Here is a 19,553-nt window from a genome sequence, read left to right on the forward strand (position 1 = left end):
TATATATATATATACATATATATATATATATATATATACATACACAGTATATATATTATGTAGCTGTTTAGCCTTATCTTAGTTTACACAAATAATCCAACCTCTATGCTTTAAAAGGGACATTAGACACTTTCATTACTTATTGTGTCAGCTTTTCCTATAATTTAAAGGGAGATGAAACCCAATTTTTTTTTCATGATTCAGATAGAGTGTACAATGTTAAACAACTTTCCAAATTACTTATATTTACTTTATTCTCATGTTATTCTTTAATGAAGGAGCAGCAAGTCACTACTGAGAGTTATCTGAAAGCCAATAAAAAGATGCATTTATGTGTAGCCACCAATCAGTAGCTTGTGAGGCTACCTAGGTATACTTTTCAACAAAGGATACAAAGAGAACTAAACAAATTTGATAAGAAAAATGACATGCTCTATCTGAATCTTGAAAGAAAAATGTGGTTTTGATGTCTCTGCTTTTCATTTAATGTTAAAAGTAGGTAGAAGTTTAGATTCCAGACTTAACACTGTTATATTCCCACAGTCATTGGCTGTACGCTCTAGTGATCCATTTATAACTGTCTGTAATTGGCCTCAGCACAGAAGGAAACCTAGGTTACAACATGGCCGCGCCCATTGATTATGGACACTTAAACTAGCTAATATAATTTATGAAAAATCCATCTGCAAATTATTCTCAGGCTAATCTTTTCTTTGAAGTATCATTCTATCTAGAATTTCCTTGTTTTCAGTCTCTTTGTTTTTCATTTTACCTTTTCAATCTTTTTATAAGAAACTCAGCCCCTTTTGCACACAGCAGCATAATACAATCATACAATAGTAATAAGGATATTACTATAATAACCCTTGGCGCTAACGTGTAGCTAAAATTGGTAATGCAAAGGTTCTAATTATTGTATACTATAAACAATAAATTACCTTAGTACGATGGAAATGATAATTCCTTACAAATATGTGAAAACTGGGTAGTTGATTAAGGGATGTGCTTAAGGATGAACCAGAGTAATGGTGCAAGTAAAAAATAAACAAATTTTATTACAATCTTAATCGTGCACAGAAATACTTTTAAAACCAAATTTAAAAAACACTCTGATCAGGCGTTTGACAATGTAGTATCAATAAAATCCCTAAAAACCTCAAAATAAAATTGCATAAATAAAATAACAATAAAACAACAATGAGACAATCACTATCACAAATGGTTAATTCGAGATAGAGAACAAAGATCCCATTGGAGACCAAGGAAGATCCACGTCAGCTGGAAGTTAGTGATATTTTAACCGGAGCTGTAACGAGATGAGATCCAAATGAACAGACAGGAAGAGAGCCAAAATTTAAGGTGTTCACTTATTACTTACACCGAAAATGCTCTATGAAGTCCCAGCTGTCTCTCTATAGCGGTCCTGGATTAGATCACTGCTGGATGGATCCCCGAAATGAAGGAAACCTCTTGTCTTTTATAATCCGTATCAGCACTCACGCCAGATAGACCAAACTGTGCTCTGGGTCTCTGTGCAGTCTCGGCGCTGGTAATTAGTTCCAGTCACCTGTGTGTTAGAAAAGTGGGCGGAGCAACGCGTTTCAGCCCGGTCTGGGCCTTTGTCAAGCTCCTGATAGATGGGAGGTCAGGTCTTTTATACCGTCACCCCTGCATATGATTGGTTAGGCATTAATTCAAAACAAAGAGAACTGCGATACAGATACAAAATGATACATTTTTTCTATTGTTACTTTCTGCTCTTATTCATAATACATTTAAAGATGCACAATTTGCCCTTCAAATTTCAGCTTATTTGATGATCAATTTTAGATTCTTTTAAGATTAACAATCATTTTTATTTATAATGGATTCGTAGAGACATACAGAAAGGGGAAATTTATTTTCATTTTTCACTTGCACCCCCTATATTATCCCGTCCAAAGCACATCCCGCAGGGAAAAACAGGTTTTTTAAAAGTTTTTTAAAAAACAACTCTCTATGTCAATTATATTGTCCCAGTATCAATTTATATTGTTTAAGTATAATCTAATAGAGAACCATACAGTAATCTAAACGGATATATTCAACAAATATAATTTTAAGTCCGCAATATAAATAAAAAAGTTAAGATGATTTACAAAACAAGCAAAACTAAAGGGAAAGGAACAAATAGGATTTATTCTCTAAGGAAACACCCTATATCGAAATCTAAGTTTAGGCCGTTCGGTTTAAGCGATTTTAGATCAAAAATCCATTTGGTCTCTTTTTTAAGTAATTCTGACTGTGCATTTCCCCCTCTCCAGTTCTTTTTCAACTTGTCTATACCCATATATGAAAAACACTTCATATCTCCCCCATTGCAGGTAATGAAGTGTTTTGGTATAGGGAGATCTTTGTTCCTATCTAAATCGTGATTTTCAATCGACCAGATATGTTCACGAATTCGGTCTCGTAGGGGTCTTTCTGATTCCCCTATATATTGCTTGCCACATTTACACTGTATTAGATAGATAACCGATTTGTCTGAGCACCTTATGGTGTCTCTAATTTTATAGGATTTTCCTGTGACAGTTGATTTGAATTCCTTTTCCTTTTTGGAGTGTTTACACGCCTTACAGGTTAGGCATGGAAAAAAACCTTCTAAGGTGTTACCTTTTAAATCCATTTGTTTTTCTTTATTCATAATCTTATGTCTATTTTTATTTTTATTTTCAGTTGGTGCTAGAATGGACTTTAGGTTTCGAGCCTTCTTATAAATAATTTGTGGTTTTTTAGGGAGTAGAGAGCCTATGAGCTCATCGTTCTTTAGTATTCCCCAATGTTTTTTTAGTATTTTTTCTATCAGAAATTTATTATTACTATAATTTGTGATAAATGGAATAAATAAGTTATCCTCTGCAGCTTGTTGAATTCTTTTAGGGTTTTTTTTATTTTTAAATCCATTTTTATTTACCAAATCACATCTATTTACTTGTCTTATTTCTTGTCTTATTTCCTCTATCTTTTTATCATTATAGCCCCTATCTACAAATTTCTGTTTTAATTTTTCAGACTGACTGTCAAAATCGGTTATATTTGTACAATTTTTCTTTATACGTAGGAACTGTCCTTTGGGAATATTGTCAATCCATCTTGGATGGTGACAGCTCGTGTGGTGGATATAGCTATTTGCATCCACATTTTTAAAATGTGTTTTTGAATGTATTTGATTGTTCACAGGGAATAGTTCTAGATCTAGGAAATTCACACTTTTTTTGCTTTTTTCACAAGTAAAACGGAGATTCATCTCATTATTATTCATACTTTCAATAAACTCATTTAACCTAACTTCATCACCCCTCCAAATAATAAGGATGTCATCTATATAACGCTTGTAAGACACCAGGTTTGCTCCAAAGTTGGTATTGCTGAGAAAAAAATGTTCCCAAAAACCCATAAATAAATTTGCATAACTTGGAGCAAACCTGGTGCCCATTGCTGTTCCTCTTTCTTGATTAAAAAACTGAGAGTCATAACTGAAAAAATTATGTGTTAAAATGAATTTGATAGAGTCTATAAGGAAACCTTTTTGTTCCTCTTTCAAGGTCTCATCTTTGTCTAAGAAGTGTTTTACGGCTAATATACCGTCATGGTGATTTATACAGGTATATAATGACGTCACATCACATGTGGCAAGGAGGTAATCCTCCTGCCAGGTGATGGTGTCTACTAATTTCAGAACATCTGTAGAATCTTTTAAGTATGACGGTAATGTCCTGACATATTTTTGTAAAAAGATATCCAGATATTCCGATAAATTTGCTGTCAGGGATCCGATTCCTGAGATAATCGGCCTACCTGGAGGGTTAATAAGTGTTTTGTGAATTTTTGGCAAGCAATATAGTAGGGGAATTTTTGGAAATTTGGGTACTATATAGCCTCTCTCTTTGTCATTAAGTATTCCTTTGTCATGTGCAGAATCTATTAATTTTATTAATTCCTCATTGTATCTTTTCGTTGGATCACTCAGTAATTTTTTATAAGTGTCGTTATCTTTTACAATATTTTCACACATTATTTGATAGTCTGCCCGATCTAAGATGACTATTCCCCCGCCCTTGTCTGCGGGCTTTATAATTATATCATCCATCTCCAATTCGCTAATGATCATTAGTTGTTTCCTACTTAAATTGCTATATGTTTTATTTATTTTATCCTCAGTCAGATTTTCAATGTCCCTCAGGATCAATTTCTCAAATGTCTCTATTATAGGACCTTTCTCATGCTTGGGGTAAAATACAGACTTGCTTCTTAGGTCTGTATGTATATATTCACTATTATTGGTTAAAGTATCCCCAGCCATTTTTTCTATTTCACTTTTTTGAAACCATCTCTTTACAGTTAATTTTCTGACAAACTTATGTGCATCAATATATGTCTCGAATCTATTAAGTTTGCAACTTGGTGCAAAAGATAGACCTTTTCCCAATAGTTCCTCATGTTCTGAATTCAGTATTTTCTTACTAAGATTAAAGATACCTAAGTTATTACCTGGTTTCTCTAAAATCGGGTCTTTTTTGAGTCTCCTGCTTCCACCTCTCTTTCCTCTCTGTCTGATGCCCTTCTTTTTCTTAAATCTCTTTGCGGAAGTGGACTTGCAAATGAATTTTGGCCTTGTCCTAAAAAAGGGCGGGATGAAGTAAAGGTGGAGGAAGAAGAAGTAGATGCATGTTGATTTATTTGTTCAGTTTCCCTATTGTCCTGCAATGGAGCATACCTATTAGACAGTCTCCAATCATTACTATTATCTCGATTTGAATTATATCTATTTTCACCTTGTTGGTTGTATTGAGATCTATTATTATAATTTGGTCTATAGTTTTCATTACTATTTTTTTGTTGTTGTTTACCATCAATATAATTGTATGGTCTATGATCTCTCTGATACATTTGTCTTGCATTATACGATTGATCTCTGTAATTGTAATCCCTTACTCTTGGGCTTTGTTTATTTCCCCTCATGTGGCCATATTCATTACTATTATTATGACTATAGCAGGAGTCGTAATTATTCCCAAAATTATGCTGTTTCTGTAAATGATTATAATTTTCATAATTTTCATAATTTCTGGCCCTAGTGTGCCCTGATACTTGATTATAATCCCCATACCTTCTCTGTTCATTACTCTTATAATGTTGTGAATTGATAGTATTAGCCCTTTCTGCTTTTTTAGGGTCAGTCCTATTATTTTCATTCTCTGCGAATTTTGTATGTCTCCATGTATGTGAGATATAATTATCCCAATTAGGTTGATTTATGTGGGATAAATAATCCTCACGGTCCCTTTCGAATTTTCTTATTTTAACTTTTAGAATATCCTCCTTAGTACTAGCTAGCAATTTCTTGATTTCTTTTTCTTTGTTTATATATTCCATATTGTTCTCAAACTCTTTTAACTGAATTTCTAATTCTCTAATCTCATTCTCTAATTTTTTCAAAATTTCACCCCTGTAGTCTTTTATCAATCTCAAAAGGTTAAAAGAAGCTTGCTCTAGGATATCGTTCCATCTTTTTTTAAATTCTATATCCTCAATTTTAAAAGCACATTCTTTTTTAATTCGTAATCCCCGTGGGACTCTTTTATTTTCTAAGTATTTTTCAATGAAAATGAATTCTGTTCTATGTTTCATCTCTAATACTAGTTTGTCCTCTAAATCCTTCATTAGTTTGCATAATGAATCTACATTATCTGGAGTGACAATAATATCAGTTTGGAAAATATTATAAATCCCCTTATATACTTCATCTCTATATTTAAAAACATTAGATTCAGTCATATCCCTGCAGCTGATTGTCACTAGTGAGGATAAAAAAACAACAGTGTACTGAGGGGTGTGATCAACCTGCGCTGGGAAAGTTACCAATAAACCACTGGGTAAATGGAGTATCCTCAAACTCCACAGAGAAAAATACAATCATACAATAGTAATAAGGATATTACTATAATAACCCTTGGCGCTAACGTGTAGCTAAAATTGGTAATGCAAAGGTTCTAATTATTGTATACTATAAACAATAAATTACCTTAGTACGATGGAAATGATAATTCCTTACAAATATGTGAAAACTGGGTAGTTGATTAAGGGATGTGCTTAAGGATGAACCAGAGTAATGGTGCAAGTAAAAAATAAACAAATTTTATTACAATCTTAATCGTGCACAGAAATACTTTTAAAACCAAATTTAAAAAACACTCTGATCAGGCGTTTGACAATGTAGTATCAATAAAATCCCTAAAAACCTCAAAATAAAATTGCATAAATAAAATAACAATAAAACAACAATGAGACAATCACTATCACAAATGGTTAATTCGAGATAGAGAACAAAGATCCCATTGGAGACCAAGGAAGATCCACGTCAGCTGGAAGTTAGTGATATTTTAACCGGAGCTGTAACGAGATGAGATCCAAATGAACAGACAGGAAGAGAGCCAAAATTTAAGGTGTTCACTTATTACTTACACCGAAAATGCTCTATGAAGTCCCAGCTGTCTCTCTATAGCGGTCCTGGATTAGATCACTGCTGGATGGATCCCCGAAATGAAGGAAACCTCTTGTCTTTTATAATCCGTATCAGCACTCACGCCAGATAGACCAAACTGTGCTCTGGGTCTCTGTGCAGTCTCGGCGCTGGTAATTAGTTCCAGTCACCTGTGTGTTAGAAAAGTGGGCGGAGCAACGCGTTTCAGCCCGGTCTGGGCCTTTGTCAAGCTCCTGATAGATGGGAGGTCAGGTCTTTTATACCGTCACCCCTGCATATGATTGGTTAGGCATTAATTCAAAACAAAGAGAACTGCGATACAGATACAAAATGATACATTTTTTCTATTGTTACTTTCTGCTCTTATTCATAATACATTTAAAGATGCACAATTTGCCCTTCAAATTTCAGCTTATTTGATGATCAATTTTAGATTCTTTTAAGATTAACAATCATTTTTATTTATAATGGATTCGTAGAGACATACACGAATATCATCCATCTCCAATTCGCTAATGATCATTAGTTGTTTCCTACTTAAATTGCTATATGTTTTATTTATTTTATCCTCAGTCAGATTTTCAATGTCCCTCAGGATCAATTTCTCAAATGTCTCTATTATAGGACCTTTCTCATGCTTGGGGTAAAATACAGACTTGCTTCTTAGGTCTGTATGTATATATTCACTATTATTGGTTAAAGTATCCCCAGCCATTTTTTCTATTTCACTTTTTTGAAACCATCTCTTTACAGTTAATTTTCTGACAAACTTATGTGCATCAATATATGTCTCGAATCTATTAAGTTTGCAACTTGGTGCAAAAGATAGACCTTTTCCCAATAGTTCCTCATGTTCTGAATTCAGTATTTTCTTACTAAGATTAAAGATACCTAAGTTATTACCTGGTTTCTCTAAAATCGGGTCTTTTTTGAGTCTCCTGCTTCCACCTCTCTTTCCTCTCTGTCTGATGCCCTTCTTTTTCTTAAATCTCTTTGCGGAAGTGGACTTGCAAATGAATTTTGGCCTTGTCCTAAAAAAGGGCGGGATGAAGTAAAGGTGGAGGAAGAAGAAGTAGATGCATGTTGATTTATTTGTTCAGTTTCCCTATTGTCCTGCAATGGAGCATACCTATTAGACAGTCTCCAATCATTACTATTATCTCGATTTGAATTATATCTATTTTCACCTTGTTGGTTGTATTGAGATCTATTATTATAATTTGGTCTATAGTTTTCATTACTATTTTTTTGTTGTTGTTTACCATCAATATAATTGTATGGTCTATGATCTCTCTGATACATTTGTCTTGCATTATACGATTGATCTCTGTAATTGTAATCCCTTACTCTTGGGCTTTGTTTATTTCCCCTCATGTGGCCATATTCATTACTATTATTATGACTATAGCAGGAGTCGTAATTATTCCCAAAATTATGCTGTTTCTGTAAATGATTATAATTTTCATAATTTTCATAATTTCTGGCCCTAGTGTGCCCTGATACTTGATTATAATCCCCATACCTTCTCTGTTCATTACTCTTATAATGTTGTGAATTGATAGTATTAGCCCTTTCTGCTTTTTTAGGGTCAGTCCTATTATTTTCATTCTCTGCGAATTTTGTATGTCTCCATGTATGTGAGATATAATTATCCCAATTAGGTTGATTTATGTGGGATAAATAATCCTCACGGTCCCTTTCGAATTTTCTTATTTTAACTTTTAGAATATCCTCCTTAGTACTAGCTAGCAATTTCTTGATTTCTTTTTCTTTGTTTATATATTCCATATTGTTCTCAAACTCTTTTAACTGAATTTCTAATTCTCTAATCTCATTCTCTAATTTTTTCAAAATTTCACCCCTGTAGTCTTTTATCAATCTCAAAAGGTTAAAAGAAGCTTGCTCTAGGATATCGTTCCATCTTTTTTTAAATTCTATATCCTCAATTTTAAAAGCACATTCTTTTTTAATTCGTAATCCCCGTGGGACTCTTTTATTTTCTAAGTATTTTTCAATGAAAATGAATTCTGTTCTATGTTTCATCTCTAATACTAGTTTGTCCTCTAAATCCTTCATTAGTTTGCATAATGAATCTACATTATCTGGAGTGACAATAATATCAGTTTGGAAAATATTATAAATCCCCTTATATACTTCATCTCTATATTTAAAAACATTAGATTCAGTCATATCCCTGCAGCTGATTGTCACTAGTGAGGATAAAAAAACAACAGTGTACTGAGGGGTGTGATCAACCTGCGCTGGGAAAGTTACCAATAAACCACTGGGTAAATGGAGTATCCTCAAACTCCACAGAGAAAAATACAATCATACAATAGTAATAAGGATATTACTATAATAACCCTTGGCGCTAACGTGTAGCTAAAACTTTTAAAAAACCTGTTTTTCCCTGCGGGATGTGCTTTGGACGGGATAATATAGGGGGTGCAAGTGAAAAATGAAAATAAATTTCCCCTTTCTGTATGTCTCTACGAATCCATTATAAATAAAAATGATTGTTAATCTTAAAAGAATCTAAAATTGATCATCAAATAAGCTGAAATTTGAAGGGCAAATTGTGCATCTTTAAATGTATTATGAATAAGAGCAGAAAGTAACAATAGAAAAAATGTATCATTTTGTATCTGTATCGCAGTTCTCTTTGTTTTGAATTAATGCCTAACCAATCATATGCAGGGGTGACGGTATAAAAGACCTGACCTCCCATCTATCAGGAGCTTGACAAAGGCCCAGACCGGGCTGAAACGCGTTGCTCCGCCCACTTTTCTAACACACAGGTGACTGGAACTAATTACCAGCGCCGAGACTGCACAGAGACCCAGAGCACAGTTTGGTCTATCTGGCGTGAGTGCTGATACGGATTATAAAAGACAAGAGGTTTCCTTCATTTCGGGGATCCATCCAGCAGTGATCTAATCCAGGACCGCTATAGAGAGACAGCTGGGACTTCATAGAGCATTTTCGGTGTAAGTAATAAGTGAACACCTTAAATTTTGGCTCTCTTCCTGTCTGTTCATTTGGATCTCATCTCGTTACAGCTCCGGTTAAAATATCACTAACTTCCAGCTGACGTGGATCTTCCTTGGTCTCCAATGGGATCTTTGTTCTCTATCTCGAATTAACCATTTGTGATAGTGATTGTCTCATTGTTGTTTTATTGTTATTTTATTTATGCAATTTTATTTTGAGGTTTTTAGGGATTTTATTGATACTACATTGTCAAACGCCTGATCAGAGTGTTTTTTAAATTTGGTTTTAAAAGTATTTCTGTGCACGATTAAGATTGTAATAAAATTTGTTTATTTTTTACTTGCACCATTACTCTGGTTCATCCTTAAGCACATCCCTTAATCAACTACCCAGTTTTCACATATTTGTAAGGAATTATCATTTCCATCGTACTAAGGTAATTTATTGTTTATAGTATACAATAATTAGAACCTTTGCATTACCAATTTTAGCTACACGTTAGCGCCAAGGGTTATTATAGTAATATCCTTATTACTATTGTATGATTGTATTTTTCTCTGTGGAGTTTGAGGATACTCCATTTACCCAGTGGTTTATTGGTAACTTTCCCAGCGCAGGTTGATCACACCCCTCAGTACACAGCAGCATAAGCAAACACTTTTTATTTATACATATATTGGTCTAGGATACGTCTAAATGCTTGATATTAGTGTAACGTCCAGTTAAAGGGACAGTCTACTGCAGAATGTTTATTGTTTAAAAAGATAAATAATCCCTTTATTACATTTTCCCCAGTTTTGCCTAACCAACATCCACAATATATTAATACACTTTTTACCTCTGTAATTACCCAGAGTTTTAAAGGTTATAACGTTTATTAATATAACAATGTTGGCAGTGCAAAACTGGGGAATAGGTAGTAAAGTATTTATCTTTTTAAAGGGACAGTCAAGTCCAGAATGAACTATCACCAATTTTGCTTTGTTCTCTTGGTATTCTTAGTTGAAAGCTAAACCTAGGCAGGGTCATATGCTAATTTCTTAGACCTTGAAGGCAGCCTCTTATCTGAATGCATTTTGACAGTTTTTCACCACTTGAGGGCGTTAGTTCATGTGTGTTATGTAGATAACATTGAGCTCACGCACATGAATTTACCGTGGAGTCAGCACTGATTGGCTAAAATGCAAGTCTGTCAAAAGAACTGAAATAAGGGGGCAGTCTGCAGCGGCTTAGATACAGGGTAATCACAGAGGTAAAAAGTGTATTAATATAACTGAGATAAGGAGCAGTCTGCAGAGGCTTAGATACAAGGTAATCACAGAGGTAAAAAGTGTATTAATATAACAGTGTTGGTTATGCACAACTAGGGAATGGGTAATAAAGGGATTATCTATCTTTTTAAACTACAACAATTCTGGTGTGGACTGTCCCTTTAAACAATAAAACATTTGGAGTAGACTGTCCCTTTAACTGTGCACAGATCCTCCTATGTACACAGTAAAATAAATTGTCTCCTATAGGATTCTCAACATTCTGTTTTTCATTTTACCTCTTAAACTTCAGATCATTATCTTTTCTTATAAAATTCTATTTTATTTATTATAAATTGTTTCCATTCTGTATTGTGCTAAATGCCTGACAGATCAGCACAGCACTTTGCCCTGTGATTTCTAAAGAACTGTTCTACACTGTTCCTTATTCTTCTGAGACAACGGTTTCTGCATTCTTTTGGATGGATATTTTGTCTATAACAAGAGGCTGATGCTGATTTCCCTGTGTAGTTTTACACAATAGATGGGAAAATAAATAAGAGAAGGAATTTTAAGAGGGTGAATATTAAGCGTTAAATAATGGGTTACATGTGCCAAGCTCCAAAAAGCAAGTGTCAGATATTACTAGCTTGTTATAAGTAAAAAATAAATCATTTGATGTTTAGACAAAAAAATATTTAAAGGCAACTGGTAATACAAAAGTACAATACCGGTATTTAGAATATTTGTATGTTTGTGGTACTTATCTAGTAAAGAGTTGTTCTTTTAGTAAATGTGCAGAGTATATATGAGCTATTAAGTTCTGTATTGCACACACAATATTTATAAGTGCACTTTGCACAGTTTTGCAGTCCAGGAATGCTCCACTTGAAAAGTCTTTGAGTATGTTAATCTTATCTCTTCTGATGTGGCCAGTTAGGGACAGATATAAATGATCTCCTGCACTGATCAGGTACAATGTGGCAAGTTGCAGAATGAGGTCTCTGGATCTTGCAGGATGACCACCAGTCTATCTGGGGACAGTGGAAAAAAAAACCCACACAATATAAACTACAGGAAAAGCTGAACATTAAATAATGAAAATGTATAACAAAGATTATTTATTTATGTACAAAATTAAATATTTCCTGTGGAATTACATTGTGGTTTGAATACCCCTTTAATAAACTTTTTCTGTGTTGCTTTGGTAAGACATATGCAGTCACTGCACTATTTTAGTTTCGGCATAAGACCACCTGTAGCTCATATACTTAACCCACTGCTCTTTGTTCTTTTGTTTTGTAGGGGATTCCTCTGCGGAGGGCCTCGCTATACAAGTAGCTGGAAAGAGATTGCATTCTACTCATTTCTGCACAATATTTCACCGCAGGAAGACATTGGAGAATGTGGCAGATCATCTGCTTGATGTGGGGCTGTATCTTATTCTTAGAAGTGACGTCTGCTGAGCATTTTTACCGTGCTGGGTAAGCCTCTCCTTTTGTTTCACATTTCATACATGGATTTGAGTCTGAGCTCCCCCCAAAGCAACAATAAGCTCAGACAGCAAGAGCAGCCAAGTTCAGCAATTCCAGCCCATTTGGAGTGCCCTTCTGGAGTTTGTTTATTTGCTTTAGGGGGCTTGGGAATGCAAATCATTTTTATTTTCAGCCACACACAACAACAAATTCAGACTTTCTCTGCTTTATTCTTTAGTGTTTAGGGCCTTCAAAAGAATATTTCCTTGTGCATTAATAAAAAAAAACACATTAGGCCAGTACACAGAAAATGTTACATCCAATATTTGTTCATTGGTTGTTCAAATTCATTAAAGAAAATTTGCTATTTCCTATAGAGAACATATTCAAGGGAGCAGAGCTTAACCTTAAAGTTATAGTAGCTAGTGATAGTGCTACAAGCAAGCATCAGCACAACAAAAATATATTTTGTTTTTCTTTTAATGACATTGGGATTGCCCAAGAACATAATTAAGTTTACATATTTAATGACTGATATAGGAATTTATCAGTGGACAAGAACATTACTGAACATTATTAAATAGTGTCAATTTGGAACCTTTAGAGTAATGGTTTTAACTGCATGAGCAAATCATTGGAGTTTTCATTAACTCAATAAAAGGAACACTTATTTATTGTATTTCTGCAAAATAAAACAGATAATTGGTTATCATCCAAAAACAAATGCACCAGTCAGCTAAAGATACTCACATTAATAATTATATTTATTGTAAATGAACATTGTAGGCAAAACGTTTTATTGTCAACAAATGCATTTTCTTTTTCTACTTTAAAAAAGATGATGGAAAGGCTGTTTCAACCTGCTGCATACTGCCGTCTACATTCCCATTGGCTGATAGGGCCAGCTCCTACACTTCTGTTGGCTGCTAGGGACATGCCCTCACAATGTCACAAAAAATGCTCCTTATTTAGTGCAGAGACTTCAGTAAAAAAAACTTAAATTACATTTTTTTCAAAGAAAAACCTAAATAAATTAGACAATGTCACTGTATGTGAATATTATTAATAAACAAACTAGGGCAAATTTTATTACTGTAATGACAATTGGTATTTTTGTTGATACACTTTTCAGCTGGGATAGTATGGCTCAGTTTCTTTAAAGAAAAATCAATCCAAAGACATATTGTTTAGTGGTTACCATAGTACAGATTCAAGTAGAAAACATTTATTCATGGTGAAGAACCATTCTAGGCAGATGCCGGTTATTGAAACGAAAGTGTGGGAGACAGGGTAGGCAGGTAAAAATCACTTGACGTACCACTAAAGCGGTTGGATCATACTGCAAATCCCATACAAAACAAGAAAGCAAGTGGTTCTCTAGTTAGTGTGATAAATAAAACCAATATAATTTATTGCACATATTAAAAAACATGTATACGAAACATGGAACATCCTATGGCTGCAGAAAACTGACGCGTTTTGCACCCCTATAGTGGTACTTAATCATAGACTCATTTATTTCCCATAAAATATTTCAGTGCATTGAAGAAAAATTGCTATGGGTTATAATAGGGTATTTTAGATATTTTATAGCTTTAATTAACAGAGATAGATACATCTGTTTCCAAGAATCACTATAATACCATTTCCCAGAATCCAATGTGTTTGGGGGTATAAATAAGGGGGGCAATAGGGTACTGAATCTGAGCAGGGGTTGCAAGAAGGGAAGAAAGGCTTATTTATAGAGCATACATTCACTCATTTATAAGCAAAATCCTCTGTCTGGATATTATATAAGATTTACCTTAGACTTGTGTTGCTGTGATATGCAATAAGCTGGTTCAGCTCTTAAAGGGTTAACGTTTAACATTACCTTTTCTCTCTTCCATCTGTTCTCATTTTACTTCACACAACAGCCCTGAAATACTTTTGGCCATTTGCTGTCAGGGAGTATTAATGCAGTCAGGCATTGATTGAGAGATGCCGTGTGTTATTTGGATTTTTACGCTGATGGAGAGACAGGGTCTGCAGAGATATGAAATGCCTCTTAGAATACTTCCACATGTAACGACTCCCAGCCAGAAACACAATCGGGGAATTTGCTCATGTGTTTATTAAAATCTCAAACTAGCAAACAAAACTTACTTTAAAATCTAGCAATATACAGCTAAGACTTCTGGTAGATAAATGATCTAATATAGGTATTGGCAAATCTCAAGACTCAGGGAGCAATGACTCTAAATGTAACTTCTGGCTCTAATGTTTTACATTATTTTGCCTCACCAGAAGTGATAAGATAAGACACTGCAAAGCAACGCAAGTTTTACTAACAAAATGCTAGTGGCAAGTCATGTCTGCAAGTCCGGCTCCAAATAAGGCAGGGGGTTCGCCCACTAGAAAATAATTGCAACAAACAAAGGGCTATTGTATTCAGAACATGCCTAGTAATATTATGTTACTTTATTGCAAGTGCAAAAAGCTCTTTGTTCTTTTAATACAAGTTGTTAATTATTAGAGATATATATTCAAAGATATATAAATGTGCCTTGTGATATATTTAGTAGATATTAAATCATGGGGCATAAAACCGATTCTCTAGCTAGCTAAAAGCCTATTTATTTAGTATTTTACTCTCTAACATTGCCTCTTTGCTGGTAAATCTTTTGGACCCCAATACAAGGTAAATGCTTTTCTGCTGCAGAGAAGGATGTGGAGCTGACTGGTGCTAGAAATATGTCACAGTCTATTCTAACTCTAACACGAGCCTGTTGAAAATGACAAGACAGATGGAAGGGTACTAAGGACTTTATTGGAAACGTTTTCTTTGATCGAAAACAGCTTTTTACAGACCAACGAATCAGGTCTGGTTCATATAGAGCGAGGGGTCATATTGAGTTCTCTAATATCCCTATAACTTATGTCAGTTTTTCAAGACTGTTAAATGATTGTGTATACAAAACAAGCATACTCTGTAGATTTGATTTAACAGCTCTGTATCATCATATAATAGGATCAATCGTCGATAAATCGTCTATAAATCGTTACCATACTATAAGATTATTTTCATATTTGAATAACATTTTCTGTTCAGTATTTTATGATTGGTTACAAACCTTATAACAAACTTTTAGAAATATTTGAGATGCAGTATCATGTAACAGTACTGAGCATTTTAACTCTCTGCCTCCTCTTGTGTAGCTGCTGAAAAGTGACATTTGCTTCTGTTCCTCCAAACTGGAGTCATTTACTGCTGTCTGTTTTGCACCCACCTGGCCCTTATTTGCATATATGTAAAACCCTAGATAGCAGTTTAATTATTTTAAAATATATATTAAAAATTAATATTGTGTTTTCTTTAAAAAAAAATAAACATATTAAATCATGTAAAATGCTTAAAAGTAAAAGTATTTGCTGGCTAGTATATAAAATTACTATAAAAACAGAGGCACTTTCATTGAATCCGGCTTCATCCAATCATTGCAAGCCGCACGAGCTGGACGACATGTGGCCCTGTGGGGCACACAACGATTGGATGAAGCCGTATTCTTCATCATTCAGTTAAATAAAGTATGAGATGCAGGCAGATAAATGGTGCAATGTTTAGCATCTCTTAATGCTAAATATTTTAGAAATGAAGCGTCTTTTAAACAAAAACAAAAAAATCAATGAAAGTTCCCCTGTTTTTTTATAGTAATTCTATATACTAGCCAGCAAATAATCACTTGAAGAATTGACTATTATAAATAAATAAGGCGGCAATGTAACATATTGCTTTAGGGAATTAAATAGGATATGTTAAAATAACAAGGAATGTTTTTAATAGGTGAAACTCAGTTGCTCATTGATTGATACAAACAACTCGCCCATTATTCAGAACTAGAGTTTCTTTAACCCTTTAGCTGCTAAGCTTCTTCATCCCAGTGCTGAGCTAATTTTGAGTTTTTTGGCTACTTACATTTAAACCCTATTGTAAGTAAAATTTCAGTAAATGACACACACAAAGTACACAATATATCATTATTATATTTATATTTCATGGCATGTGAGATAGCTGTGGCATAAAGTGTAAAACAATATATAGAACGTTTTGGTAAATTTTAGTAAATAATACTGAGACTGGCTCAGTGACCGCTGCTGTTACTGTGGTCCCCTGATGGTCATCATGAGTAGTCACAAGTGAAATAGGGGCCCATACAGGCTTTTGGGGGTTATAAAATAGTTTAGAGACCCAATTGTTCAGCATTTTTTTCTTGCAATGTGTTTACTGTTACTACAGTGATCGCCTGACTATACAGACAAAAATGTATATATTTTTTAAGAGAGAGATTTGTCTACTAGAAAATAAACTTAATTAGGGGTCTATAGACATACCAGTTTTTTTATTGCGTATATAATGTAACAAACTCAAGCAAATCCCCAAGTGTTTTTTTTTTACTTTTTAAAAAAAAGTTCTGCTTGATATTACTGCTCCAAGATCACCGCCATTTGAACGAGTAGACTATTGTCTTTCAAGTGAGGGGTCTTGGAGGTTTGTAGCTGCTAAGAGAGCTGAGATTGAGGGGTTTGAATAACTTCCCGCATCAAGCTACTTGGTTCAGCCGCTTTGTGACATCACCACGTATGTGGTGACATTAGCAAAACGTCTATGAAGGCTGGGAGAGTGTCCCACTAGGCCACCAACGATTCCCGGCCTGTAGTGAGGGTGATCGCCAAAAAAAGTGTTTTAACGGCGATCCTCCTGCACAATGAAAAAAGCTCACCATGCGCCTACAGGTTGCAATGCGCATGACGAGCAAGGGGTTAAGATACCTTCTTGTAGATGCAATGAAGAAAGAGATAACTATTAAGGTGCACAGAAAAGTAATAAAATGCTAAACTTCTTTAGAGCCAGGTTTCTCGATTGCAGACATCAGGGCACACTTAAAAGCTAGAGTTTCAGGATATCTGTAGCACAGGTGAAATACCCAGTAACCATGGTTAATAACCTGCTCTCACCCGAGGTAAACTTGAAAACCTGGCCTGTTAGTGTGCCCTTGGGACTGCGATCGAGAGACACTGCTTTAGAGCATTGTATTATTGTCTTTTAGATGTGTTTTAGTGGCTGCAATACTTATATAAAAATATATATGTTTAATGGCTTTTTGATCAGCAAACAATCGCCAGGGAATAATTTAAAACATGTTAATTGTATATTCCTTTTTTCCAGGCGTAGGATCTGCTCATCTAGCAGTCAGAGCGGAGCTGTGTCAGTTACGCAGTCGTTTGTACAACCTGTGCACAAACCGCTAATGATGCTTTGTGAAGGGCACAAAATCTGCAGTACATACAGGTGAGCAGCAATGCATCTCTTATAGAAAGTATGTAATGACAAGTCCTAAACATTGTACCCTGCAGTACATACAGGTGAGCAGTAATGTATCTCTTATAGAAAGTATGTAATGACAAGTCTTAAACATTGTACCCTGCAGTACATACAGGTGAGCAGTAATGTATCTCTTATAGAAAGTATGTAATGACAAGTCTTAAACATTGTACCCTGCAGTACATACAGGTGAGCAGCAATGCATCTCTTATAGAAAGTATGTAATGACAAGTCCTAAACATTGTACCCTGCAGTACATACAGGTGAGCAGCAATGTATCTCTTTATAGAAAGTATGTAATGACAAGTCTTAAACATTGTACCCTGCAGTACATACAGGTGAGCAGTAATGTATCTCTTATAGAAAGTATGTAATGACAAGTCCTAAACATTGTACCCTGCAGTACATACAGGTGAGCAGTAATGTATCTCTTATAGAAAGTATGTAATGACAAGTCCTAAACATTGTACCCTGCAGTACATACAGGTGAGCAGTAATGTATCTCTTATAGAAAGTATGTAATGACAAGTCCTAAACATTGTACCCTGCAGTACATACAGGTGAGCAGCAATGCATCTCTTTATAGAAAGTATGTAATGACAAGTCCTAAACATTGTACCCTGCAGTACATACAGGTGAGCAGCAATGTATCTCTTTATAGAAAGTATGTAATGACAAGTCTTAAACATTGTACCCTGCAGTACATACAGGTGAGCAGTAATGTATCTCTTATAGAAAGTATGTAATGACAAGTCTTAAACATTGTACCCTGCAGTACATACAGGTGAGCAGTAATGTATCTCTTATAGAAAGTATGTAATGACAAGTCCTAAACATTGTACCCTGCAGTACATACAGGTGAGCAGTAATGCATCTCTTATAGAAAGTATGTAATGACAAGTCCTAAACATTGTACCCTGCAGTACATACAGGTGAGCAGTAATGTATCTCTTATAGAAAGTATGTAATGACAAGTCCTAAAAATTGTACCATGCAGTACATACAGGTGAGCAGCAATGCATCTCTTTATAGAAAGTATGTAATGACAAGTCTTAAACATTGTACCCTGCAGTACATACAGGTGAGCAGCAATGTATCTCTTTATAGAAAGTATGTAATGACAAGTCCTAAACATTGTACCCTGCAGTACATACAGGTGAGCAGTAATGTATCTCTTATAGAAAGTACGTAATGACAAGTCCTAAACATTGTACCCTGCAGTACATACAGGTGAGCAGTAATGTATCTCTTATAGAAAGTATGTAATGACAAGTCCTAAACATTGTACCCTGCAGTACATACAGGTGAGCAGCAATGCATCTCTTTATAGAAAGTATGTAATGACAAGTCTTAAACATTGTACCCTGCAGTACATACAGGTGAGCAGTAATGTATCTCTTTATAGAAAGTATGTAATGACAAGTCTTAAACATTGTACCCTGCAGTACATACATGTGAGCAGTAATGTATCTCTTATAGAAAGTATGTAATGACAAGTCCTAAACATTGTACCCTGCAGTACATACAGGTGAGCAGTAATGTATCTCTTATAGAAAGTATGTAATGACAAGTCCTAAACATTGTACCCTGCAGTACATACATGTGAGCAGTAATGTATCTCTTATAGAAAGTATGTAATGACAAGTCTTAAACATTGTACCCTGCAGTACATACAGGTGAGCAGTAATGCATCTCTTATAGAAAGTATGTAATGACAAGTCCTAAACATTATACCCTGCAGTACACACAGGTGAGCAGTAATGTATCTCTTTATAGGAAGTATGTAATGACAAGTCTTAAACATTGTACCCTGCAGTACATACAGGTGAGCAGTAATGCATCTCTTATAGAAAGTATGTAATGACAAGTCCTAAACATTGTACCCTGCAGTACATACAGGTGAGCAGCAATGCATCTCTTATAGAAAGTATGTAATGACAAGTCCTAAACAT

At 34.7% G+C, this 19,553-nt stretch overlaps 1 protein-coding gene across 1 annotated transcript in view; it reads left to right on the forward strand.

The window, feature by feature from the left end:
* EGFL7 (EGF like domain multiple 7) overlaps positions 1-19,553 on the forward strand; it is a 62,336-nt gene that overhangs the window by 14,447 nt on the left and 28,336 nt on the right. Inside the window, exons 3-4 of the mRNA XM_053695767.1 lie at positions 12,070-12,248; positions 17,446-17,568. Coding sequence (XP_053551742.1) covers positions 12,169-12,248; positions 17,446-17,568 — 203 coding nt within the window. The 5' untranslated portion in view covers positions 12,070-12,168. The remainder of the gene's footprint in view (positions 1-12,069; positions 12,249-17,445; positions 17,569-19,553) is intronic.

Source organism: Bombina bombina, chromosome 12, assembly GCF_027579735.1.
Source record: "Bombina bombina isolate aBomBom1 chromosome 12, aBomBom1.pri, whole genome shotgun sequence".
NCBI classification, from domain to species: Eukaryota; Metazoa; Chordata; class Amphibia; order Anura; family Bombinatoridae; genus Bombina; species Bombina bombina.